Source organism: Panthera onca, chromosome D4, assembly GCF_046562875.1.
Source record: "Panthera onca isolate mPanOnc1 chromosome D4, mPanOnc1 haplotype 2, whole genome shotgun sequence".
Classification (NCBI taxonomy): Eukaryota; Metazoa; Chordata; class Mammalia; order Carnivora; family Felidae; genus Panthera; species Panthera onca.
The window spans coordinates 74,040,819-74,067,075 of record NC_138351.1 but is presented as its reverse complement, the minus strand read 5'-3'; the positions used below and the strand labels follow the sequence as shown (position 1 = coordinate 74,067,075).

General features: G+C 42.4%; 2 protein-coding genes across 7 annotated transcripts; one reads left to right on the top strand and one right to left on the bottom strand.

The window, feature by feature from the left end:
* Nucleotides 1-30: 30 nt before the first annotated feature.
* Nucleotides 31-18,806, bottom strand: PRPF4 (pre-mRNA splicing tri-snRNP complex factor PRPF4). 3 transcript variants are annotated; one of them, XM_060608951.3, is made up of 14 exons: nucleotides 18,680-18,806; nucleotides 17,746-17,923; nucleotides 16,515-16,701; nucleotides 12,915-13,002; nucleotides 12,312-12,391; nucleotides 12,046-12,139; nucleotides 11,489-11,583; nucleotides 10,267-10,325; nucleotides 9,202-9,325; nucleotides 7,514-7,603; nucleotides 4,967-5,089; nucleotides 4,749-4,856; nucleotides 4,540-4,658; nucleotides 31-4,018 (listed from the first exon to the last, which is right to left on the bottom strand). In XM_060608951.3, the coding sequence occupies exons 1-14, from the start codon at nucleotides 18,704-18,706 to the stop codon at nucleotides 3,825-3,827; spliced, it is 1,566 nt and encodes a 521-aa protein (XP_060464934.1). In that variant the 5' UTR covers nucleotides 18,707-18,806; the 3' UTR covers nucleotides 31-3,824. The 3 variants fall into 3 exon arrangements, with proteins under 3 accessions (XP_060464934.1, XP_060464933.1, XP_060464935.1); XM_060608950.3 differs by having other exon boundaries at nucleotides 17,746-17,926; nucleotides 18,680-18,795; XM_060608952.3 differs by lacking the exons at nucleotides 12,046-12,139; nucleotides 12,312-12,391; nucleotides 12,915-13,002; ... (1 more) ...; nucleotides 17,746-17,923; nucleotides 18,680-18,806 and having other exon boundaries at nucleotides 10,267-10,364; nucleotides 11,489-11,578.
* Nucleotides 18,807-18,897: 91 nt separating this feature from the next.
* On the top strand, nucleotides 18,898-25,427 carry CDC26 (cell division cycle 26). Of its 4 annotated transcripts, none has more exons than XM_081790939.1 (4): nucleotides 18,898-19,035; nucleotides 20,745-20,860; nucleotides 21,512-21,633; nucleotides 24,997-25,427. In XM_081790939.1, exons 3-4 carry the CDS (start codon nucleotides 21,553-21,555, stop codon nucleotides 25,171-25,173), a joined length of 258 nt encoding a protein of 85 aa, XP_081647065.1. In that variant the 5' UTR covers nucleotides 18,898-19,035; nucleotides 20,745-20,860; nucleotides 21,512-21,552; the 3' UTR covers nucleotides 25,174-25,427. The 4 variants fall into 4 exon arrangements, with proteins under 4 accessions (XP_081647065.1, XP_081647066.1, XP_060464945.3 ...); XM_060608962.3 differs by lacking the exon at nucleotides 20,745-20,860 and adding an exon at nucleotides 20,903-21,011 and having other exon boundaries at nucleotides 18,900-19,035; XM_060608963.3 differs by lacking the exons at nucleotides 18,898-19,035; nucleotides 20,745-20,860 and adding exons at nucleotides 19,061-19,440; nucleotides 20,903-21,011.
* Nucleotides 25,428-26,257: the final 830 nt, after the last annotated feature.

Genomic DNA, 26,257 nt, shown 5'->3' with positions numbered 1-26,257 from the left:
GGAGTTGCTCCCAACTCGGTTCACATTTGAGTTATATCTTGCTACAATTTTGGAAAGTGAGCCTCAATTCTGTGAGCAAAGGCGTGTGCCTTCTTTCAGTTTTCTCTTTAGAAGTCTTGCCACCTGCAGTCACGAACTCATGCACTGACTCATTCAACAACCACTTGGTCGATGTGGTGTCAGAACTAGGGGAAGGGAAGGATAGGATATCCATGGGTCACAGAGAGCCTCTACCAGCAAGGACGGCATGTTTCCTCAGCTGCTTGTACAGGACAACCTCTTGTCGGTGTGTGGCTTCTGGAGTGTCGAGAGTAAAGGTGATCAAAAGAAATCTGCGATTTGGAGAAAAGGTTTTTATTCCTCCGGGTAGGGGCAGAGGCCCTAATTAAGCCTGGATGCTGGACAGAGCTGACTCCCCTGCTCCAGGCAGTTGACCTCAAGAGGTAGGGCAGAAGCCCTGGATAGAGGGCTCCATCCCAGGCCATGCAGACAGAGATGCTAGTTTTCATTTCATGGGACTTAATCCCAGTACCAAGGCAAACTAGATGCGTAGGTGGTTTAACTCTAAATTGCCACCTAGGCAGTATCTAAAACTCTTTCTTCTTCCCCAGTTTTAATATTGTCCAGTGGCCCACAGTTCTGGAACAATCTCAAAGTGGTTAAAACACCATTACAATTATGAAAAGACAACATTTGAGGGGTATTTTGATTTGTGGAATAAACTTTCAGAGTCAGAAACTGAGTTGGTTTTATTTGTTCTAAATAAAGCTTTGTGCTTAACGGAACTAGCTTCTATAAATTAAGGGATCTTTGCGTACAAGGTATTCCAAAATAGCCAAGACCTGTATTTTGTGTTCAGTAAAATCAAATGGTGTTAAGGGCCAAGGTGAAAATTCTCCATTACAAAATGGGAAAGCCACTACATAACCCACCAGGGGACTAGCACCTACCTCTCCATTCGTGCCATCAAAGATAATTGCACTGAAGCTGGGACTCAACCTCTCCCCACTGACTTCATTTCTTTACACGTCCTTGCTCCTTAACCTTGTGGCAGGTAAATTAGGCAGTGATCTCCCATGTTCTCTGAGCCATGAGGAAAGGGACAGGAGCTGGTGGGGGGCGGAAGCCCAGAACGACCACTCTGCACTGGAGCTTACTGCTCTGAGTGAGGGAAGCCTCATCCCTATTTTACAGATGAAACTGAGGCTCCGCAAGTTTAGCTACCTAGTTCAAGGTCGCCCAGCTAGTAAGTGGTGAAGCCTTTTAGTCAAAATAGCATTGCAGCGGCTCTTGCAGTGGCTGATAGACCATCCACATAAGGAAAAATGTAGATCTGAGTTTTTTGGGTAGGGAGGGGTATATTTAACACGAGGGCGTCTTCTATTTTCACACTCAGTAGTTCTAAACTTGGGGCACGCAGAAATGTTTGGAAGCATTTTGCTAGTCCAACGAAGGGGGTGGGTTGTGCTTCTGGCTTTTAGCACTCCGCAGGTCAGGGATGCGAAGGCTCGCTGCAATGCTTAAGAAAGTTCTACACAACAAGATATCTACCCCAAGACAGTTTCCTGTCGACACTATAGGTGCTTCATTAGTTCATGAGGCAGAAGTGGTGAAATTACCGTAATTCCCTTTGGCATGAAGTCAGACGCAGAGATGCAGCGACTCATCAAAAGGGAGGTATAAAGGGTAGAGTGGCTAAAATGTGTACCGGAAATAGGCCACGCTGACCAGACTGGTCATTCTGTCCGGCCGGCGGTGCCAACGTACTCAGTAAAGCCCTATGAAAGCTCTTCATAAGGTCACAGAAGACAGGCCAGGCTCCACCACTCACTGATGGGGTAACCTTGAGCAAGTTACTTCTCTGAGCTTCGGCTCTATCAAAGGAGAATAATTCAGAAGATTGGGAGGATTAAATGAGGTGTCTGAACATGCCTGGCACAGTCTCTAGGCAGTAAGTTAGGTCCGTTAAGTGGTGGCTCTGATATTTATCTCACTGTTATTAGGAAATGCTACATTTGGTTTATGCTCCTCAGCTATTTCCTTACAATATTTCCAATGCACAAATGTATATTCCACAAGGTAACTGTTTTGCCAAAGGCTTACGTGAAAATGTGCTCACCCAACTGCTACCTCTACATCTCTTGGAACAACCAAAAAAAAAAAAAAGTTTAATGGAACTAATAGTAAAATTCAAACTTGAAAAACGAAAAACCTTTGTTAACACACTATACCCAAATTGCATGCTAAAACACTAATGTTCACTATTAGTTCATGCATGCATACTACAAAAGAAGTAACCAAGAATTATTTTTCGTGGCCAACTACGGAGGAAACTAGAGCCCATTAATACTTAAATAATAGTGAAATGCCAAGTGCCCAAGAGGGGGTAGAGCTGGTAATTCAGAAGCTTAACAGGTACTCAAAAGATGCAACTATCTGGTTATAATTAAAGTTAGATGAAACAGAATATTTAGCTACATCATCACACACTCACAGTTTGCCAAGGAGAGTCAGACAAAGCCACTGTCAAGCTCTCTGGAACTGCAAATGAAAGTGTTTTCAACATTTAAGGAAAAGCCATCACATAAGCCTTTCTCAAATGCCTTTCTTCTTCCGAATTCCTGTATTTTGTGAGAATGGACCGTGTCCTCCCAGTGCTCAGTGGCTGGACATCTGGGATGGACAGAGGTGAAGGTAACCACTGCAGGACCAAGGAGCACGAATGACAGAGTCCAGACATGCCTCACTGCTAGTCTGGCCCACAGTCCAACAGTCTCTACGAAAAACTATAAGGAGACTGGAACTGGAATAAGCCATATTTAATATCATCCGTTGTATCTCAAACCAAAAACAACAAAAAAGGGGGGGGGGGGCTTCTATGGACCGATGGCTGCGATTCAGAAAATGCTTAACGATACAAAATAAGTTTTTAAAGGACAGTTTTTATGACAGAATTTTACTCTGTAGCAAGTGTGTAATAAAGAAAAAAAAGAAAAGGTTTATGTTCAGGAATGCCCACTAGGGTTTTTTCCAGTCACCTGGACACACAGGGTGCGTCCTCTAACCAACACAGAGGAGGTGGCACAACACAGACTTCACGTTTGTGTCCTACAAATTTCACTGCATCTTGACACGACGGCTTAGCTTTGGGCTGACACGAAGGATGCCAAACTTCAGAGCAAAATGGAGGATTATTTTCTGACAGGGCCAATGTTCAGTTCTGAGCTTCCTGCTGCAGTGAGCATTCCATTCGAACTCAACAGGAAGAGGTAAAATCTTCTTTGCTGCATCGCCCTGAGCACAGCTGTGGTCTACCTCTTCATCTCCCTTCTCAAGGTAGAGGAAAGGTTCCCACTGTCAGGCATCGGTTAACCAGTGTGTGGTGAGAAGTGCCTCTTAAGTTGAGGGCTTCCAGACTACAGGCCAGCCACCTTGCTCTGTGGGTCACATGTAGTCCTGAAGCATGTACCATGTAATGGAAAGCCAAGTTTCAAAATTAAAAATGGAGCCAGTCATAATCCTGAGTGCTGTGAAGGAGGCAACAAGGCATTCAAACAAAAGATTAACAAAAAACAATGTCTACGCAGTCCATGGCAGGGCTTGAAGATGAAAATTAAAATTTCAACTATGAAATGGGTTCATCAACACCCAGAGGCTTGGCTGCCTACCTGGAGTGGAGGGAGGCCCGGAGATCCAATTCTTTAGAGGGTCTACACACGATAACTGGCAAAAAACGTGATAGGACAAAAAATATCAATCCCTTTCTTTTGAAAATGGTTCTTAAGGGAGAGCTTGAGGTTAGAGTCCTTTTTCCACGGTCCTGCCTATTCAGCCATCCAGAGCTTGAAGGTCCTGTCATAAGAGCAAGTGGCTATGAGCTGCCCATCAGAAGAAATGTCTAGGCCCATCACTTTGCCTTCATGGCCAGCCAAAGTCTTCAGTGGGGACCAGCCTGGGTGTGTCCAGATCTTGGCTGTGTTGTCGTAAGCACCAGTAAGCAAGAAATTCCCATGGATAGCTTTAAGAGAAAAGGGGAGCTGCTTGAGGAATTCACATATCAAAAGAGCAAAGAAAATAAAAGCACAAAAATCTGCTAGAACATATGATTTTGAAAAAGAAGGGATTTCCCCATTTAGAAAAGTCCAACATTCTCATCTACATTCCTATAAGGCCTCCAGGAAAATGGGACTACAAGCAGACTTAGGGAAACAAGTAACATTATTAAGTTCTTCTGGCTCTTTCCCTGACAATCTGTTCACAGTAATATTAAGGATTCAGTGCTTACAACTTTCATGGAAAAAAAAAAAAATGACTCAAAGCATTTATGAAAGTCTTCTTTACTTCCTGAAACAAGAAGCAAGCTGTGCCAGAGCTGTGTCTGAAAATACGCTACGGCGAAGGAAATTAGAATTTGCTCCTTCTTCACCAGGGGCCAAATCCTCTCCTGTCACACTTCCGAGTGAAGCCAAAGCCTAGCCTGCATCCCGTGAAGTACAATCTGTCTGTCCTGTGAACGGGCAAACCAGGAGGAAAACTTACGCTCAAACTTGACACCGGTCACTAAGTTCTGATGGGCGGGGATGGTATAGACACAGCGCCGCTGCCGGAGGTCCCACACTTTGCAGGTGTTGTCACCGCTGCCGGTTGCAATGTGGTAGCTGTGGATCAGGTGTAGTATCGAAGTCAGAAACAAAGATACATTGTGACCAATAACCCTTCCCACCTGTCATTCAATGAGTTTATTTTACCCATTGGGGGAGAAATTTATTCCATAGATTTCCTTCAGGTGGCCTTCTAGGAACATGATACACCGTCCTGTACGCAGGTCCCAAACACGACCAAATGCATCCAGTCCCCTGACAAAAGAATTTATAAATGAACACTCTGAATCCATTTCTCCGTGGAAGCAAGGATACATAAGAGGCGAACCACTGAGCTGCCCCTGGCTATGTGGAAGAGGGCTTACCCAGTGCCAGCCAAAGAGCCATCCTGATGGAAGGCGATGTCATACACGCCCATGCTGTGGCCTTCCTGATGCAGGATCTCCTCTTGAGCCTCTAAATCCCATAAGCGCCATGAGCGGTCATAGCTACAAAAAAAAATTAATTAGAAATTAACTAGCAGATATTCAGTTCCTACAATGTGTTACAAACACTTGTAACTTAAATTATGCTTCTGAAACTACTTGTACAACCGTATTAACAAGAAATTCTTTTCTGGTATAAACAATACCTCAACAACTAAGCATATCTGTCTTGAGTGCTAACTGGGAAACCATGGACTTCCTAGTAACTTACTTCAGTGGCTATTTTAAGAATACAATTTCCTAAGAATGGCCCAGCAAAGGCTGTTGCCTTCTTTCTTTCTCAGTTCAACTGTTAAGTTTTTTTACTCACTGACTATTTGTTGGGCCTTCAACTGATGCTGGAGAGACAAAGAACAATAAGCAAATAGATCAATGCAACAGATGAGAAAGTATAGGAAGAGACCTACACAATTTTGGTCAAAGATATTCAAATGAGACCATTAACACCATTTCAATAGGGAAAACAAAGTCTCTTTAATAAATGCAACTAGAGGGGCACCTGGATGGCTCAGCTGGTGGAGCACGTGACTCAGTCTCAGGGTCATGAGTTCAAGACCCACATTGGGGTAGAGATTACTTAAACAAACGTAAAAAGCAAAAAACGAAAAACACCTTAAACAACAAAAATATGTTCGTATAAAGCACTATATGAGAATGTTCATGAAACCTTTATTCTGAGTGATCCAAACCTGGAAAAAGCCCAAATGTCCTTCGTAAGACAAGGGATAAGTAAACTGTGGCAGAGTCACACAACTGAATACTCCTCAGCAATAAAAAGAAACTTCTGGGGCAGCTGGATGGCTCAGTCGGTTAAGCATCTGACTTCAGCTCAGGTCACGATCTAGCAGTTTGTGGGTTCGAGCCCCGCATTGGGCTCTGTGCTGGCAGCTCAGAGCCTGGAGCCTGCTTCAGATTCCGTGTCTCCCTCTGTCTGCCCGTCCCCTATTAATGCTGTCTCTGGTCTCTGTCTCTCTTTCAAAAATAAATAAACATTAAAAAAAAAAAATTAAAAAAAAAAAAAAAAAGGAAACACACAACATAAATGAATCTTAAAAACATTATACTGACTAAAAGAAGCCAGCCACAAAAGAATAAAAAGTATGAACAGACAGAATTAATTTACAGCGACAGAAATCAGATCAGTGGTTGCTCTGGAAGCGGGGAGTCCATTAGGAAGGGACATGAAGGAACTTTCTAGGGTGATGGAAATATTCTATTAAAAGGAATGTGGGTTACATGAGTGCATGAAAATAAGTCCATTCTATTACATGTAAATTACATCTCAATTAAAAAGTTCTTTAACACATTCTGCCCTCAATGAACTTACAGAACCAGAAAAGGAAACCAATTTGCACTCTTTTAACAAAGATTTTATTATCTTTTTTCTGAAAAAATTTTAATGTTTATTTTAGAGACAGAAAGAGAGTGCTTGTGTGCACAAGCCAGAGAGAGGCAGAGAGAGAGGGAGACACAGAATCCAAAGCAGGCTCCAGGCTCGGAGCTGCCAGCACAGAGCCCGACGCAGGGCTCACAAACTGTGACATCATGACCTGAGCTGAAGTCGGATGCTTAACCGACTAAGCCACCCAGACGGCTCTAAAGATTTTATTTTTAAGTAATCTTTGCACCCAACATGGGCCTTGAACTTATAAATCAGGGATCAAGAGTCCCATGTTCTACTGCCTGAGCCAGCCAAGTACTCCAGAAAGGGAGACTGATTTGTAAGCAGAGAGATTACAATACGTGTGGCAGAAACAAAACAAAACATTGGTAAAGAGAATATGGGGCACCTAAATGGCTCAGCTGGTTGAGCGTCCAACTCGATTTTGGCTCAGGTCATGACGCCAGGGTCATGGGATTGGGCCCCGCATCGGGCTCCACGATGAGCATGGAGCCTGCTTTAGATTCTCTCTGCCCCTCCCTGACTCCCTTAAAAAAGAAAAAAAGTGAAAGTTTTAGTTTTCTGGCAATTAGTGACTGAAATTTCTGATTAACTGCAATTTAAAAGCAAATACACTTGGGGGCACCTGGGTGGCTCAGTTGGTTAAGCACCCAACTTCGGCTCAGGTCACGATCTTGAGGTTTATGGGTTTGAGCCCTGTGTCAGGCTCTGTGCTGACAGCTCAGAGCCTGAAGCCCACTTAGGAGTTCGGGGTCTCTCTCTCTCTGTCTCTCTCTGCCCCTACCCTGCTCCTGCTATGTCTCTCTCTCTCTCTAAAATAAATAAACATTAAAAAAAAAAACTAAAGAAAAAAACAAAAGCAAATACACTTGGTAATAACTTTATAATCCTCTTTTCGGATTTTGAGTCATTGCAGTCCAAGAAAATCCTACTTGAAGATTTCTGTTCTTAAAATTTACTTGGCAGTTAGTCGTAAAGGTTAACAACATGCCATGGGCCTGTATGAACAGAACAGGATGGCTTACCAAGTGGTGCCCAAGAAACGTCCTGATGGATGCCACATTACACGGGCCACACGTACTGTATGGCCTTCAATATCTGCCACTGGTTCATCACTGAAAAAGACACAAATACAAGTGAGTAAGCTATTTTATAGTCATAAATGTTCACTGAATTTGTTAACTGTTGTGACTGATGTACCCATTCTGTATGATTTAATAGACTATGTAACTAAACTCATAGTTTATTAAAAATGCAAGGCTTTTTTTTTTTTTTTAATTTAAGGAACAATTTATGTTACTTTCCCAAGTTTTAAAAGATTTGGGACTATTTCATGTGCTTACAAGGCAAAACTGCCCAAAGTATTTCGATAAACAACTATCTATCTTTCTATATCTCAATTCACTGTGATAATCAACTCTTTAATTTTTAAATGTTTATTTGTTTTTGAGAGAGAGACACAGTGAAAGAGGAGGGGCAGAGAGCCTGATGCGGGGCTCCAACTCACGAACTGTGAGATCGTGACCTGAGCTTAAGTCAGACGCCCAACCAACTGAGCCACCTAGGTGCCCCGATAATCAACTCTTAATGCTGTTCTCATTTACGATTAGAGAAAAATAAAAGATAATTCAGCCTGACAAGCAAAATAGTCTCCTTACACCAAAGGAGTGTTAAGATTCTAGAAAGAAAACATACTTTGATGGAGATATGAAGCTACAGAAATCAAACAGTTTTGGTGCAAGTGGATTACAGATAAATTTTCCTCAAACTTTAGCTTGTTGAAGGATCCACATGAAAAAAGGAACTCCTAAATAGACGCTTAGTTTCATTTTGGTAACCATTAAATTCTCCTCCCCAGTAATCACAGAAAAAAAGTTCTGAAACACCAGTGAAAGGAAATAAACACAAACCCTAAGGAGGGCAATTAAAAAGGGAACTTTGTCAATGTGCATACATAGAGCTAATCAAAGCCCTAGGGAACAAATATTGCTAAGTGATATGAAGCCAATTAAAACTTGCTCTGCTCAGAAGACAGACCCTATCTGGCAAAGGATGGAGAAACTAATTAGCCCTCTACAGAAACCTGAAATTAAAGTCTCATGTGCTTTCCCAAAGAAAAAAAAAAAAAACTAAGCAACTGAATTCAGATTTCTTTTAGCCAGCAAAGTGCTTTCAAAAATTTTTTGGAATACAACCATCATAAACATGTTAAAAACAACAACAACATCAACTGTTATAACGGGAGAATACAGGCTAGGCAAAGGAGGAAGCAGTTGGGAGGAGACATCAGTTCCTTGGCAAGACTGTCAGACAGAACTTCACTTTCCTCTCCCCTGTGCCCATCTGCTAGGAACCAATGTGCTGCCAAGAATATTATCTTTAGTCAATCTACCAAATGGTGCATTTCTCCAATGTCAATGTATTGCATAGGAGGTGTAAATATATCTTTCCAGAATAACTGGAGTGGGAAAACAATGGCCACTATGTTAGAGGCAAAAATCGAGGTCCAAAGTTAACAAATAAGAAAAACTGGATCCAACTCCTTTGGTGAGAACAGGTCTAAGAAAGAAATCCTACATTCCACATTCACACCAAGCTCCCTGGACTCTCAAGATCATCTCTGGAGTTAAATGCCAGATTTTCAGGTCCCAAGGACCAACCAAGCAATTATTTACCTTAGTGACTGCAGTATCGACAGAACAGTAATATTTACCTGTCAAGGCTCCAAAGCTTCACAGAACCATCAGCAGCACAAGAAGCCAGATTGACATCTTTCTGGTCCAAAGAGACAGTGGATTTTGGATGGAATACAATTGCTCCTACGTTTGTGTTATGGCCTGAAGGGGTGTAAGAGATGAAAGTTAAAGGGTCCCCACTCGTTTTTTGTTTTTTGTTTTTTTAATTTATTCCCCTCCCTTCCCAGAAGCGGGTCCCTACTCCTTATAATTTATGTGTGAAAACAGACTATGATGAGTAACACAGACAAGTATTAGAGAACATGTGGACAGGTAAGAGTAGTAGGGTGACTACTCAACTATTAAAAAAAAAAACTGTTTTAACTTAAATCAATATTTAAATTACAAGGGTGCCTGGGTGGCTCAGTTGGTTGAGCGTCTGACTCTTGGTTTCAGCTCAGGTCATGATCTCAGTTTCTTGAGTTTGAACCCTGTTCTGGGCTCTGCACTGGCAGAGTGGAGCCTGCTTGGGATTCTGTCTTCCTCCCTCTCTGCCCTCCCCCCACTCATGCTCTTTCTCAAAATAAAAGACAAACTTAAAAAAAAACACCAAAACATTTAAATTACATTAAAAAAAGCAAAACAAAGGGGCACCTGGGTGGCTCAGTCGGTCAAGTGTCCAACTCTTGATTTCAGCTCAGGCCATGATCTCAGGGTTTCCTGAGTTCGAGCCCCATATCGGGCTCCATGCTGACAATGCAGAGCCTGCTTCAGATTCTCTCTGCTCCCTCACCCTCACACTGCCTCTCTCTCAAAATAAATAAACTTAAAATAAAAAAGGTGCAAAACACAAACAACCTTTATTTATTTGGTCTAGAGACTGTACAATGCCAGAGTGGGGTTGTACACGAGAGAATAGTGGTTTGTGTATAAGGTCATTATGTTCCCACCTTGTGGTCAGAGAAAACCAAACCCTGTCAATTCAAATCAAAAATTAATCTTGTGTGCACTGGGTCTGAGTGTCAGGCAGAGTATTAGTTTCACTGTCTGAAGAGGGTTCACGCTGGGAAAACGAGTGACATACAAACAAGATTCTAACTCACCTCGGAGAGTGTGAAGGAGGTTGCAATCGGGAACAGACCAGAGCTTGCAAAGCCCACTCCTATCAAATACAAAGGAAAGCATCTCAGCCAGGGTTGGTCTGGGAAGGAAAAGGTACCTTGGTAACATTCCTAAAGCACAATCTCTTCTCACCCCCAAAAAACTTTACAGTGGCACACAGAAAAAGAAAGCTTATCATTTGATGGTTTACAGAAGAAAGCTATATGCACGTCTCACGCAACCCGAGGCCTCTACAGGACTGTAGTTAATATAGTACAAGCTATTCTCCTCAACGTCTAGAGTGATCGGTGAGGAAAGATAGGACAAATTAAACTATCCAACAGTAATATCAATAATCATACTAAATCCTTAAATATGAAGAGCACTTTACTACTTACGAAGTCCCTAAAATTTTTTAAAAAGACTTTATTTCAGAAAATTTCCAACAAATTACTTTTATTCCTATCATCTCAGTGATCCTTATAATAGACCTGTGAGGTACATAATGTGGGAATGATCATTTCTACTTCTAAGGAAGGTAGCGGAGGCTTGGAGAGGCGGGGGATTTGTGTAGGTCCTTCGCTTTCTCCTGAACCAGGCTCAATTTCTATCTAGTCAAGAAGTTCCTGTGCATGCAAAGTAAGGAAGTTTCTCTTCTCACTTGATGGCCATGTCCCAGGAAAATAACTGAATCACTAAATAGAACAACAAAATTATCACATCCTAAGGGCTTTCTGCATATGTGGCAATAACTAGAAAACAACAACAACAAACAGTAATTCGTGTTTACTGAGTCCTTACCACATAAGGCGCACTATTAAGGTAAAATGGTTTACAACATTATCTCATCCTCCTTTACACATAAAGCAACTGAAGCTTACAGAGTACCTTGCCTGGGCTATCTAACTTAAAAAGAAAAGCTCTACTGAGGTGTGGATACTGGTCAGTCTATAAATCCACTATTTATCTGCTCCAAAACGCTAGCATCAAGAGCATGACTGGTGTGTCATGGGTCTCTGGTGTCCCTTGTGAACAGGCAGAAGTATTATACCCAGACTATCTTGTATAATATAAGGGGAAAGTACTGGCATCTCTACTTTGGTACGATCATGAGAAGCAGAGGAAAAGGACACAGAAATGAGCACCTAAGAAAAAGGCTGATCCCCCACCCCCCCGAACCTATCCTCCATTTAGGAAAAAATATCACGGTAAAATGGGACTTACCAACAAGCTGTGGCCAGCATTTTGGAATTAGGACTAAAGTGGCAGTAGGAGATAGGCCGATCATCCCCAATCTGACTGCAGAAATTATTCAAAGACTTAAAAAAAAAAAAAAAAAGACAAACAGTAATCATTAATAGGCTGATCCAAGAGTTTTTTGGCTTTTCCACAATAAAAAAAACAACTTTCTGGTTTTAGCCACCCTCCCGCCCCCACAAGATTCTTTTACACTTTTGTTGTTAGGAGATACTTATGTTAACGAATGGAGTTAAGGCTCACCTGGAACTCACATGTGTCTTTTACACTAGCAGTATCACTAGTTTCTGTGTCAGCTCAACACACCCAGGAAAACCATAGAGAGGGCTAAAGTACAGCTTTGACATATTCAAGGGGAACTGAAGTGTAGACCCACAGGCCTCTGTTAAGTCCTAATTACAGCAGGTTCCTGCCGCCTTAAGTGCCACAGTTGCCTGTACCTTCCAAGAGGCAGACCGAAGTAGGCAATCTAATGTGTAGTTAAGAGCCCTTAATATATTAGACAATCACTGAGAGCATCTTACCCGGAGAGATTTGTGCAGCTCTTGCATCTGGGAGGTCCTCGTTGTCTCTGGAATCTCTTTATGGAGACGGGCCTCTTCTAAGCGTTTCATTGCCCTGTGACACAGAAACATTACTGTGAACAGACAGACTGGAAACGAAGGTCCACACAAGTATTCCTACCATCAGTTTCATTTAAGAACCACCAGTCTTTATAAAACAGACCATCACTGCTTAAGAGAAAACAAGAAAAAATATGCTTCTTTCTCCTTCTAGAGGCTCTCTGTACCTTGGCAGCGAATAATTAGCAATCCACAGTCTAGCAACCTTCAGGCTGTTTGGTCCTTCATGGTACCAGGTTTGTTGATACTGAAATTTAAATTAAGAGCAAAAATGTTAAGTCTGAAGCATCCTGCTCCTCATAGCTGTCAGTTCTCTATTGTAACTGTCTAGAAAAAAGGTGAATTAGTTCAGTCATAGGATGAAATCAGGCGTGTGTGCTTTTTACTGCGTGTGTGTGTGTTTTAAAGTAGGCTCCATGCCCAATGTGGGGCTTGAACTCACAAACCTGAGATCAAGAGTCATATGCTCCACCGACTGAACCAGCCAGGTGCCCCTCTACTGTGTTTTTATGAACTCTTATTGGATGGCTTCCGGTTCCTTGTTAGAAGTTACACTAGGAATGCTATGGGTTTTTCCATGTGTTGAAACCTACCTACCTTCATTTATACCCACACAGGAACCACAAACTATGGTCAACAACTATTCCTGAATGGTAGAATCCTCAAAACTTCCCTCCCCTCTAGCAAAGCAAACCCTGAAAACAGAAAATGAGAGAACTAACCCCTCATTTCCTTCATTTTATTACTGTGACGCCAAAGACATATTTTACCTCTTCTTTGGACTTCTTAGATTTCTCATCATCTTTTTTGGTCTTTTTTAAGGCATCAGTACCAACCACTGAGAGGATATTTCTTAACCTATAACAAAAAAGATCAGAATTTAAATGGAGTTGAGATAAAGCTAGGAAAAATGTATCTAAGAAGAGAGAAAGCTTGCCCTACTCTCTCCATTTAAGGCAACATTAAGAGTCATATCATGCCTAAACTTCCAGCATGATTTTTCTTTTTTTAAGTTTATTCATTTTTTTAATAATCTCTAGATCCAATGTGAGACTCGAACTTACGACCCCAAGAACCAAGAGTCACATGCTCTACCAAATGAGCCACCCAGGCATCCCTCTAGTGTGATTTCTTTCACTCGGTCTTCTTCATTTAGAGATTGCTTAAATTGGACTATAAGCAATTACTGTTTTCAGTTTAGAGTCAACGAGCCCCAACACTGCTACCACTTGGTCTGTGAAGACAGCCAACCTTTGCTCCATGCCACAATATGCTGGATTATGCACTGAGGTGCTAAGTGTACAAAAACGACTAAGTAGCAGTTCTTCATTCCAAGTAGCATAATCCTGGGGGTTGGGAACGGGGGCGGAGAAGGGAGAAGGTGGATGGACAGAAAGTAACAGGGAACCACAATACGCTATAGTAAGTATTGACAGTGGTAACTGCTGGGCACTGAGGGGAAACAAAAGAAATACCTAACCTAGGCTTGAAGGGAAAATCAGGGATGGTTTCAGAGAGGTGTTCCCTACACTGAGTCCTCAATTAGTAAGGTCGACAGGTCAAGAATGGGAAAGGACAACTGAAGCTGAGGGTTCAACAAATGCAAAGGTCTGGAGATAGCAAAACATGTTGAACTTGGAATCACAAATAGTTCAGTATGGCTGGAGCACCGAGTGCCAGAAAAGGGCTGGTGAAAGCTAGGGCTACAAACAGAAGTAGGGGCCAGGTCACAAAGAGCTCCTCATGCCATGGTAAAGACGGTTTACCTTTGAGAAAGATCCCTGGGGAAGTAGAGAGAATGGATTGAAGAGGGAATAATAAAGGCAGGGAAATCAGTCTACTATTTAGGAATCCCCGGAGTCTTAATGGTGGTCTGATTTAAGACAGAGGCAGTAGGGACTCGAGACATTCACCTAAGGGTCGCCATAGTAAGACTTTGCTGTTGGTTGGAAGATAAACAAACAACACTAAAAGTATACCCTTTGTAAATGCTATTGAGAGAGTAACGTTCTAGGAGAGGTAATAAAGAAGGGGCTTACTTTATAAGGGGTCAGGTGATAAAAGTCTTCTTTGAGAAGGTGGCACTTATGCTGAAACCAAAAGAATAAAAAGGCTTTAAAAGGCAAGAGAGGGGAGGGGTGCCTGGGTGGCTCAGTTGGTTAAGCATCCAACTTTGGCTCAGGTCCTGATCTCCTGGTTTGCGGTTCGAGCCCGACGTCGGGGTCTGTGCTGACAGCTCAGAGCCTGGAGCCTGCTTCAGATTCTGTGTCTCCCTCTCTCTCTGCCCCTCAATGCTCCCACTCTGTCTCTCTCTCTCAAAAGTGAACAAACATTTAAAAAAAAAAAAAAGGCAAAAAGAAAAATTAAGTGAAAAAACAGAAAAAAGAGTTTGAGTATTCCAGGAAGACCCTTAAGGCTACTAAGTCTATTAAATTGAGGAAGAGAGGCACAAAAGATTAAAGAGTATGATCCACAGTTTTTTTACTCCATGTTGTTGTTTTTAATGTTTATTTATTTTGAGTGAGACAGAGTGAGAGAGACGGAGGAAAGACGGGGAGAGAGAGGGAGTGTGGGGAGAGAGAGGGAGAGGGAGAGGGAGAAATGTCTCAAGCAGGCTCCACGCTCAGTCAGGAGCCTGATGTAGGACTCGATCCCATGACCCTGGGATCATGACCTGAGATGAAATCAAGAGTCAGACGCTTAACTAAGCCACACAAGCACCCCTACTCTATGTTTAATAAGAAGACACTGTTGGATTTTAAGCAAGCAATACCACAAATCTGGGACTATTACAATCGTCTAGGTGTGAAAGCAATGAAGGTACAGAAAAGAGGAGGTACATTTGGGCACAAATCTAGAACAGACTAGATTTTGCTGACGGATTACAAAGGAGGTAAGGCAACTGAAAACTGTGAATGGTAATGTTATTTAAAAGGAGAATAAGACAAGGAAGGGAAACAGATGAGTTTGATTTATACATGTCCAGTTTGAAGTACCTACAGAATATCTAGGCTACAAATAGGGATCTGGGAGTCCTCAGAATATACGTGGTAAACAATGCCACGGGAGTGGATCTCATCGCCCAGGATGAGTGTAGAATCAAGACAAAGAACTGCAGTATATAAAGGTTAGGCAGGGAAAAAAAGAGGCTTAGAAGAATTAGCCAGAGAAATCGGAGAAAAATTAGGATTTGGTTTATGAAAGGGAGTGTTTCAAAGAGGGAGTAGCTGACAGTGTACCAGGGCTATTCTCAGTAAAGATAAATTAGTGACCTTAATAAAGAGCAATTTCAATGTGGCAGTGGTCGGTTTGCTGATGAATAAATGAGGGGGTAAGGGCCCAAAGAAAGTAAATGCAGTAAGTGAGGAGTAGCTGAGCCTCAAGGAAAAGGGGACCGGGGGGGAGGGGCAGGCTGTCATCCATGCTTCAGAGGAGCTCATCATACCCAGGGCTCATGGCTCAGTTCTCCTAGTACCAGGGGTAGGCAAGCGGTGGCACAGAGCACCTCCTCCAACACTGTGCTCTGGTAGAGAAAGCACTGACTGGTCCCCTCCCCAAGTTCCACTCTTCTGAAGTACCGTTTGCACCCCTCCCCCACTAGGACAACCAGCCCCCTCCCATCTGGGAGCTGCCTTTTCTGTCTGTCCTTTAGCCTTTCCTGGCCCCCAGCTACCTGCCCAGAGCTGCCCCCTCTTTTCCGCTCCTCCCACCTTGTGGCCAGCCAGCCTGGTTTTGTAAGATACTGGGTTGGTACACAGTGTTCTTGGTTTTTTTTTCCCCCTTGCTTTTTAAACAGGCCCAACATTATTGGTTCTATTAAATGGACACGAGATAATGGGAGAGGTTTAGTGACTAAATACACAGACCATGCAAACCAGGAAAAAAAAATGATGAAAGGGAGAGATGGGACAGTGGAAAGACAAGGGAGGTCCTCATAACTGTGTATGACTAGCCTGTCACTAAGAGACTCTGTGACCTTAAAATCACAAGAGGAACATCATCTGAAGAATAACCTTTCAATAATAACCAAAAAGTACTTATCGTTATGTTTCATGTCATTGGCAAAGAAAGCGTGTTGTCTAAATGTTCCAAGTTCGACAACAAATATTTACCCAACTCATAATTCCATACTGGGGAAGGGGGGTTCGTATATTAACACCCTATTCATAGATTAGAAAAAAAAAATTAGTAATGGAGTAAAAAACTGGCCTACTTAGATCATGGGCTAAACTATATAAAAACAACTGAGTAACATATTTTATTAACATTACCTAAGACGTTCTATTAAAGTTTTACTACAAATATCAACTGAAATTGGAAAGTAGAACCTTGTGATTAAAGATGAGGGTAAAAATTTAGAAAGGGCACACCTTTCTCTTCTTTCAGCCGGACCCTCTCCAAAGAGTGTGATGGGCTCCCCCAAGGCTCTAAGGCAAGCCTTGACCTCTGAGTCATCAGTGGAAACATTGATTTGCCGGGCTCGCTTTCTTCTCTCAAACTCGGCTAATACTTCAGCCTGTCGTTCACTGATGTGCTCTTCAATTTCAAACACCTCTCCTATAAAAAGAACAGGCAACATCAACATAATCACCAGATCTTCTTCAAATAGGGGAAAAAATAAATGTCTTATAATTGGAGTCTGTGTATACCTCTAGGAACTAATCTAGTACATAAATTCATAGTTTACTGTTTCTCAGTTTATTAGATTGTGTCAAACACAAAAAACTAAACGGCACAGCTTTAAAAGGCAGGAAAATTGGAGGGGCCTGGGTGGTCAGTCGGTTGAGTTGTCTGACTCTTGATTTTGGCTCAGGTCATGATCCCGGGGTTGTGGGATCAAGCCCTATGTCGGGCACCGCACTGAGTGTGGAGCCTGCTTGGGATTCTTTCTTTCCCTCCTTCCCTCTGACCCCTCCCCTGCTCGCGCACTCACTCTCTCTCTCAAAAATAAAAAATAAAAACAATCTGTACATCACAGTTTCATTTATGAAAAAAATTACAAATTTTTACAGCTTTATTAAATTATTGAAAAACCCAGTTAATAAGGATTACATTTTCTACTTCACACATTTCTAGTTTCATTTCTTTCAAAATAAAAATAACTATTAGTTTTGTGACTTAAAACAGATTTCATTGAGTGTGAAAACTGGAGAACTAAAAGGGGAGAATGGTACAAACCACAGTAGCTTCAAATCAACGCCAGAACTATGTTAGATCTTCAGAAGACAAATGGAATCAATTTGAATCCAAACACATACTTATTAGGGGTGTATGGGTCAGTTAAGCTTGCAACTCAGGTTTACTTTCTGCTTAGGTTCATGAGTTTGAGTCCCACATCGGGCTCTGTGCTGAACAGGGCCCCACCCACTCGAGTTCTCTCTCTCAAAATAAATAAACTTCAATATACACTGAATAAATTCCTGGTAAAATTACTAACAAGTGAATGGAAGAAAAACTGTATAAAAGGTTTTAAGAAAAAGTCTCTCTGGATGTTGCTAACTGGGGTAGGCAAAGGACGGCCTTATAAAGATGCAAATTTAATTGAAAATTTTTTGACATTATAAAACCAAGATAATGAGGGACTCACAATTTGCATCTTACCAGAGGTTATGTTAATATTTCCTGCTTCAATTCCAGCTTTAAGTCCTTCTTTTCCCAAAATCCCAGACTCTCCTTTGGCCAGACGCTCCCTCTCCTTCTCTTCCAAACTTCCGTAATAGATATGTGGTTTCTTCACAACGGGAGCAACTAAGTCATCAGGTGCCTTAGTTTTGGTTGCCTGCTAAATCAAAGACCTGGATTAACTTAAGGCTCAGTCTTAGCAATTCACTAGGCTTCCCCCAAAGGACGGAGCTTCAATCCTATTTCCTCCCCAAAGGACAAGCTGGACACCAGTTAAGGTATCTTCACTGATTGGGTGGGGCGCGGGGTGGGGGGGGGGTGTCTCTTAATCACTTAGGTTCTGCAGATAGGAAGAGGCTGGAAAAACTAGTGAATTACTTTTGGTAATTTTTCTATCAAAGGTTTGCTTTGGCACATGTTCACATCATTCGGTGGCAATCTCTTCTTGGGTTTTATGAAACACCCGAGGCTTCGGCTCATCACAGGGGAAAGAAAGGATAACAAATAACCAACGCAATTATTAAGGGGAAACAAGTTAGTTACCGGCCTACACATTTCAAACGTTTTCAGTCGTAAGGCAACAGACATGAAGCTGGAAGGCCTTATTACAATTAAGAAGTCTGACACAGACATACATCTGGGCCACAACACTACTCCCTTTCAGAGCTCCGTTTTTGGACCAGTCGGAAGAGGTATTTACCGTTAGGGGCTGTAGTTAGAGATGCAAATCAACTAAAACACAGGCAAGCACTCAGAGATCAGGAAAACACGGCTGCGCTAAGGCAGGACCGAGTCTCGCAGCCTTTCACCCCAGTCCTCCACCGCCTTAGCCCGTTCCCGAGCGGCCCCAACCCCCAAGAACACCTTCCCAGCCCCCTTCGCGCTTCTTGCCGGAGTGAGCTGACATCCGTACCGTGGAGGAGGCTCGTGAGGAAGCCATGCCGAGCTCTGGAGCCGCGAAACCCCAGCCGAAGCCGAGATCTGCGTTTCAGACCGTCCACCGCGCGCCCAGCAAAGCGGAAGTACGTCACCGACCGGAAGTGGGCCGAGGGCCGACGCAGCGTCCTGGGTGACGGGTAGCATGATGGGAATCGTAGTAGGCGAGAGTCGTGGCGCCAATCGAAGAGCCTCTAAGGAAAGCGGGAGGAGGACGAGGTTCTGCAGGAGGGAGGTCCAGAGCAGTCTGGGAAGTGTAGTCCAGTGAGCTTAGCAGGAGACTCGCGGTGGGCGCCGGGGTTCCGGGAAGAGGCTGAGCTGGGTTGAAAAGAGGTAGGTGCGTCGATTCGCGCGGCCCTGGGCTGAACTCCGGTAGCAAATGGAGGGCTTCCGAGGCCGGTTGTCGCTCTTGGCCCTAATAAGAGGGGCTTCACGCCTCCTGAGCGGAGGGCCATGTTGCCATGGACACCCTCTCCCTGGACTCGTGAGTGCCGCTCTGGAGCTGCGGAGGGAGTGCTGTTCTCCGCTGTGGGGACGTTGTCCCAGGGCCTTCCTCTGAGTTGGGTGAATTTTTGGTGTATTTGAGCAGTGGCGACAGATTAGGCTCAAAGAGCCCTCTAGCGCCAAAGTAAAAATAAAGACCCGGAGGAGGAGGTACGGCCTGCTTTTGTTGGAGTTTGTATTCAGCCCGGTCTTTGTGTCTGACTCCGAGTGAGATGATGCCCACGAAAGCGTCAGGTAAACTGAGCCCGGGCAACTCTGCGTGGCCCTGGGTTCCGCTGGGTGCTGGGACATCGGAGATAACAAGGCAAAGGTTTTGCCCCCGTGTTGGGGGTGGAGATGCTTAAACTATTGGTGTTTCTTGAGCTGGACAGCCCGCCCTCCCCTTCCCCAAGGGCAATTACAATAATAATAGCTATTGTTTATTGAGTGTTTACTAAATGCCAAGTCACGTTCTGGGAACTTGCTGTGCATTACGTCGCTCAATCTATGCAACAACAGAGTACAGAAACCTGAGGAAACTAAGGGCCAGTGAAAGATGAAACTAATTGTCCAAGATCAGTGGCGGGTGGCATTAGAATCTCGCCCCCTGCCCTTTGGCCTCCCGAGGGAGCGCTTTTGCCCGTTACTCTGTACTGCCTCCTAGTGGCGAGCTTTTCACAGTTTGCAGAAAAGTGAAGAAAACCTGCAGCAGGGTTTTTCTTCCTTTTAAATATTCTTTCCTCCCTTATTCCCCCCTTGGAACTTTGGCTTCCTCTACCATTTGTTTACATTGAATTCAAGATAGTATTTGATTTCATACAAAGCAATTTTGAAATGTAATGTGCCAGCCGGTTCTGTTCTAAGCTTCCAGGGAGGATACATTTCTTCCTTCGTATACTTCAGAGTCTCTAGCTACTTCCTAGATAGATGTGATAATAATTTATATCTGTACATACTCTTTGAAAGTAAGCTCCACACCCAACATGGGGTTTGAACTCATGACCCTGAGATTAAGACTATGTATGCACTACCTACCGACTGAGCCAGACCGACGCCCCTGTAATTGTACATACTCTAAAGGAGCTTTCACTGACATCATTCTCATTTAATTTTCACCACGTAGTTTTTATAGGAGGCTGACATTTATTAACCAAACTGAACAGCCTCGACTTCATTTTTAATATAGAGCTAATTTTGTCAGCTTCAGAGGGTTTCTGTGTTAAAATAAAAGTCCAAAGAAGGGGAGTGGAAAAGCGTAGCACAGCGTTCAAGAAAAGTTCGTTTCGTCTAATTGGGGTGTCTTAGTTTATTCAACAACACATTTACTGACTGGTTATTATAGATTCACACTACTTGGGGCAATGGAGACTATAAAGATGTTGCCCTCAACAGGTTGTGAACTCAGTTGGGGAGTTTCACTGTCTTTAAGGAAATTGTTTTTTGTTAGCATAAGCATCACCTTGGGTTTTCAGAGTGTTCTTTTGAGCCTCTTGGCGTACTTGTTCTCTCTGCCTGGAATGCCCTTCCTTACCCTCCTTTCTCTGGCTGCCCTTCACAAGTCAGCTTAGAGATCTCCTCCAGGAAGTGTTCCACATCCCTGTCTACCCCACACTCTGCCCAGACTGGATTGGGTGCCTGTGTGGTGCCATCGTGTTATCCTCATCATCTTATTAGAGTATGTTGCAATTTTCTGTTTACGTGTTTGTTTTCCCCACAGACTGCGACTATGCCTTTCAACTCTGTAGCCGGAGCACAAGAAGTGTTTGTTTAATGAATGACCTGTCCATTTAGGACCTATTTAGACCCTGAGGATAACCCCGTGAATTGTGAGTTATATGGAGTTTGCCTAAAATTTAGTAAACTGATTTCAGTATTCAGGAAATCTCTTACAGATTCACAGATCTCTTACAGTTCTCGCACAGAGCTGAACAACTTTAACGGCCGTGTTCTCTCCCACTAACTATACCAAATTAAGATGTGATCATTTATTTATTTAATTTATTTTTAAGATGTGATATTTTAACTTTATTCTCTAAGGTGGAATGTTTTTTTAAATGTGACTGGAGCATAAGATTAAGGCGATTATTACCTAGAATTCTCTTTTATAGGCAGCTTGCTCTTTTTTTTTTCCTTGAAAACTGTTTTTTTTGGAATTGCGGAGTTACAGATCTCCATCATGTAATAATCATGACATCAAAGTGTCTGTGTGAACCCAAATGAGTCTTTTGTATCACTGTTCATTTAGCATGCATGCTGACAAATTGATCTTGTATTTGTAGCTGAGGTTTTTCCCCTCCAGTTTTTCCTCCTCTGCTATTTCTAACAGCTGACGGTTCACTGGGTCTGGCCCTTGGGGTTGATCTCATTATGCTGCGGCGAAAACCAACCCGCCTGGAGCTGAAGCTTGATGACATCGAGGAGTTTGAGAGCATTCGAAAGGACCTGGAGGTAAGAGTACAACTTTTGAACCCTTAGGGATATTTAAAACAATAGCTCTTAACTTTTGAACTCCAGACGCTTAGACCAATAGCTTATTTGAAACCTCTATTTGGATGCTTTACAGGCATCTCAGACTTAATGTGTTAGTTTCCTGTGGCTTGCTATAACAAATTACCACAAAATTGGTGGTTTAAAACAACAGAAATCTATTTTTTTACCATTCTGTAGGCCAGAAATCTGAAATCAGTGTGAGTGGTCCCAAATCAAGGTGTCAGCAGGACCCATGCTCCCTCCAGAGGCTCTGGAGGAGAATCCGTTCCTTGACTCTCAGCTTCTGGTAGCCACTGGTATTCCTTGACTTGTGGCTACATCACTTCAATCTCTGTGTCCACGATCACATTGTTTTCTCTTGTTCTGTCTGTGAAATCTCCCTTGGCCCTCTCTTACAAGGATACATGTGATGGCGTTTAGGGCCCACCCAGATAATTCAGGATAATGTCTCCATTTCAAGATCCTTATCACATCTGCAAAGACCCTTTTCCCATGTAAGGCAACATTTAGAGGTTCAGGGATTAGGACCTAAGAGCTTTGGAGGTCACCGTTCAGCCTACTGAACTGAACACGTTAGAACAAAAAACCTCTTGATTTTTTTCCTCAAGGCGGTTCCACCTCAGTGTTCCCTTGTGGGTATCTATATAGATGCTCGAGCCAGAAATCTAGAAGTCACTCCTGAGTTCTAGCTTTTCCTTACCCTTTATTTTTTCCCTGTGCGTCTCCACGGTTACAACCCCAGTCCAAGTAACCATCATCTTTCTCTGTACAATCTCAGTTGCGTCTTAAATGGTCTTCCTACTTGCATTTTAGTTTCGTTAATCCATTCTCCATCAGGTTTCTAGAATGATCTTTAAAAATTTTCAGATCATGTCATTCCCCTGCTTAAAACTACTCATGGTTTCCTGCACATAGAATAAAATCTCAGTTCCTTACCATGGCCTACAAGATTTGGTATGTTCTGGCCCCTCGGGTTTTACCTCCTGCCATTCTTTGCTTTAGTCTCTGTACCCCAGGCACACTGGCTTTCTTCCATTTCCTTGAATATGCCAAGCTATTTTATCACTCGTGGCCTTTGCCCATGTTATTTTCCTCTCCCCCTTTCTTCATGTCTGTTTAAATGTCACTTTCTCAGTCTGAGATGCTGCTTCTGACCTATCCCAAGTTAAGGGTGTCATTCCCATCATGCTGTTACCATCTCACTAGGGTCTCTCAAAGCACTCTATTCTTTTACTTTACAGCATTTGTTATAATTTACAGTGATTTGCTTATTGTAAAAGCATTTATATTAGGAGCCTTGATTGTAGAAATCATGTCTGTCTGCTTCACTGTTGAGTTCCCAGCGTCTGGTATGATGGTAGGAACTCCGTATGTTTTGTTTTGTTTTGTTTTGTTTTTAAGTAGGCTCCACGTGGGGCTTAAACTCATGCCCCTGAGATCAAGACCTAAGTTGAGATCAAGAGTCAGACACTTAACCGACTGAGCCACTCAGGTGCCCCTCAGTATGTATTTTTAAGTGTAGCTTATCCCCCAGTATTAGATGTCCATTGATAAGACTTAAATTCTTTAGTAACCCTCAGAATAACTCCTTGACTCCTTAGGATGGTGTACAAGGCCCTTTGTGGCGTAGTCCTTGCTCATCTCTCCACTTTATCTTCCACTGACAAGTTATCTTTAATCTCAGTGCCTCTGCACACTCAGTTCTCTTTCCCTGAAATGCCCTTTCAGTATGGTTTAAACTTCAGCTGGAATGAGTCTCATAAAGTGTTGGCATACTGAACTTTGACTCTGCAGAATCAGCTCACTATTGAGTCAGTCTTTCTACTAAAGGCAATTATCCAGTGAGTTTGACCTGTTTTAGAGCAACTTAGGAATAGTTTTGCCTTAAACTAAACTTAAATGAAACCAATAGAAACTGGTATTTCATTTGTTACTGAAATTAGTTTAATTATATTTTGATGACTCTGGATTCTGAAACAGTCAGCAGTTATTCATGTTGGGAAGCCTTTTAAATGATTTCATTCCATTTGGACATTCTCAGTTTCTCATGGCTTATAAAATGATAGTATCCTTTGCCTTTTAACCTGTTTTCACTAAGGTATTTGGGGTGAACTTTGTAATGTTACTTATTGGTAATGTAGACTAACTAGAGAGTAACTCGGAAAGGTCATTTTATATACACACATACATATATATGTATAAAGTAACATCTTATTCAGTGTACTTCTATGATCTTGGCACTTACATGCGGAGTTCATTAGTAAGTGGTGAATAATAGTGGGGATTCCAGTGGCTAGAGTAGTCACTCTCCTAATGCACACTGGATAAAACGTTTGTTCATGCTCTCAGGGGATGTTATTATCTAATACCATCTTTATAGTTAGGTAGTAGTAGTTATGGGATCAGGGTTAGTCTGTCTTTGAAAATGATCAAACTGAGGGGCATCTGGCTGGCTTAGTCGGTGGAGCATGCAACTTTTGATCTCGAGGTTGTGAGTTCAAGCCCCACGTTGGGTGTAGGGATTACTTAAAAAATAAAAAAAAAAAGTGACCAAACCAAGACATGGACTTGAATTCTGCAGTCACTTGTGATGTAAGAGCCAACCCTTTTACCTGAAAACGAAATGAAACCTTGAAACACAGGCCTTTTGATAAGATAGCACAAAACCTTGTATTCCTGTGTTACATTTAATCTCATGGTGTTAGGGAAACTGTTAATTTCTGGTGGCTATTGCTTTACCACTTAATTTTTCCATCTGTTCTCTTGAATAATACATTTACTGAAACACCCTTCTCTCCCTCTTGTCTACCAACTCTTTTTTTTTTTTCTTGTTTTATTGAGGAGTAACATACATCACTGTGTAAGTTTAAGACGTAGAGGATGATGGTGTGATTGACAGATATTGTGAAATGATGACCACAGTACGTTCAGCTAACATCCATCTTCTCATTATTATTTATCTTTCTAATTGCAGCTTCCTGCTCTGAAGCTGTACCACTGCACACCCAATTCTTCCTTCTTTGTGTCTCTTTGGTAGCGTGGACTTTCCTCTGTCATAGCCATGATCACCCTGTGTTGTCACTGTCTGTTTACCTGTTTCCCAGTTAGACTGTGACATCCTGGAGGGTAGGGGTTATATCTTTTATCACTATATCCCTGTATCCCCCTTGTACCCTTATTATCCATTTAAACCTAGGATTTCAGCTTATTATTCCATAGACCTTAACCCTAGACTTTACCGTATGCCTAGTGCATGGTAGGTGCTAAATGTTTGGTAATGGAAAGAATGTTGCCTAAATCCTAAAACTTTTATACTTTCAGAACCGTAAGAAACAAAAGGAAGAAGTGGATGTCGTAGGAATCAGTGATGGAGAAGGTGCCATTGGGCTCAGCAGTGACCCCAAGAACCGGGAACAAATGATTAATGATCGAATTGGTTATAAACCCCAACCCAAGCCCAACAATCGTTCATCTCAATTTGGAAGTTTTGAATTTTAGAGGCAGATTATCTTGCATGCCAGAGCCCTGGAATGGAGTAAAATGATGGCAGAAGTACAAATAAGGTTTAGAGAATTGAGTGCTTGAAGTCAAGCAGAATGTTTCACTCTTGCAGAGAAATACTTCTGCATGAGATAGCTAATGCTTACCTTTCACTCTAAGTGGAAATCCAAACTCTAGTTTATCTCTGGAAAATTTGACTCTATAAAACTTGTCTGACTTTTGTTTTTAAAAATAAATCTATTTTTGGAAAAGTGTGCAACACCCTTAATGAAGTTTAAGAATAGTACTGTTAACCTCAAGACTTTGAAAGGTAATTGCTCCAAGAGGTGACATCATTCTTCCCACCTTTACTGAGTGTCTAAACACAGGACACTTGCAGTCACGGACTCATTCAACTTGTCTCTTCAGCAAGTATTTATTGAGTTTCTGTTATGTGCCAGGACCATTTTAGGCATTTAGTAACATCAGTGAACAAAATCCAAGATCTCTGCCCTTGTGGAGATTAGATTCTAGTGATTTTGTATAAATGTGATCAAGCTGTGGGTTTCCAGAATCTGTTTACAGAATGGCTTTGTAGCTAGTGTGGGCATAATTTGGAGGGGGACAGGCAGTGGAGGGAAATATGATAATAGGAATGCCAACAATATTCCCATCATTCCAATTTGCCATCCTTTTCCAACTTGCCTAAGAATTTTTGCCACCAGGAGCTAATCTGAGAGGGTAATTTAGAATCGGAGGGGAGGAGGGGTGCCTGGCTGGCTCAGGAGCATGTGACTCCATCTCGGGGTTGTGAGTTCAAGCCCCACATTGGGTGTAGAGATTACTAAAAAAAAAAAAAAAAAAAAAAACCTTAAAAAAAATCACGTCCTATTGTTTTCACTGTTTCATTCAACTACAGTGAATTGCCAACTGTGGTAGAAGGAGCCTCGAGAGTCATCAGTTTTTAATTTTATTTATTTATTTTGAGAGACTGTGCATGCATGCACACACTTGAGCAGGGGAGGGGCTGAGAGGGAGAGAATCCCAAGCAGGCTCCTCATTGTCAGTGCAGAACCCAACGTGGGGCACAAACTCATGAGCT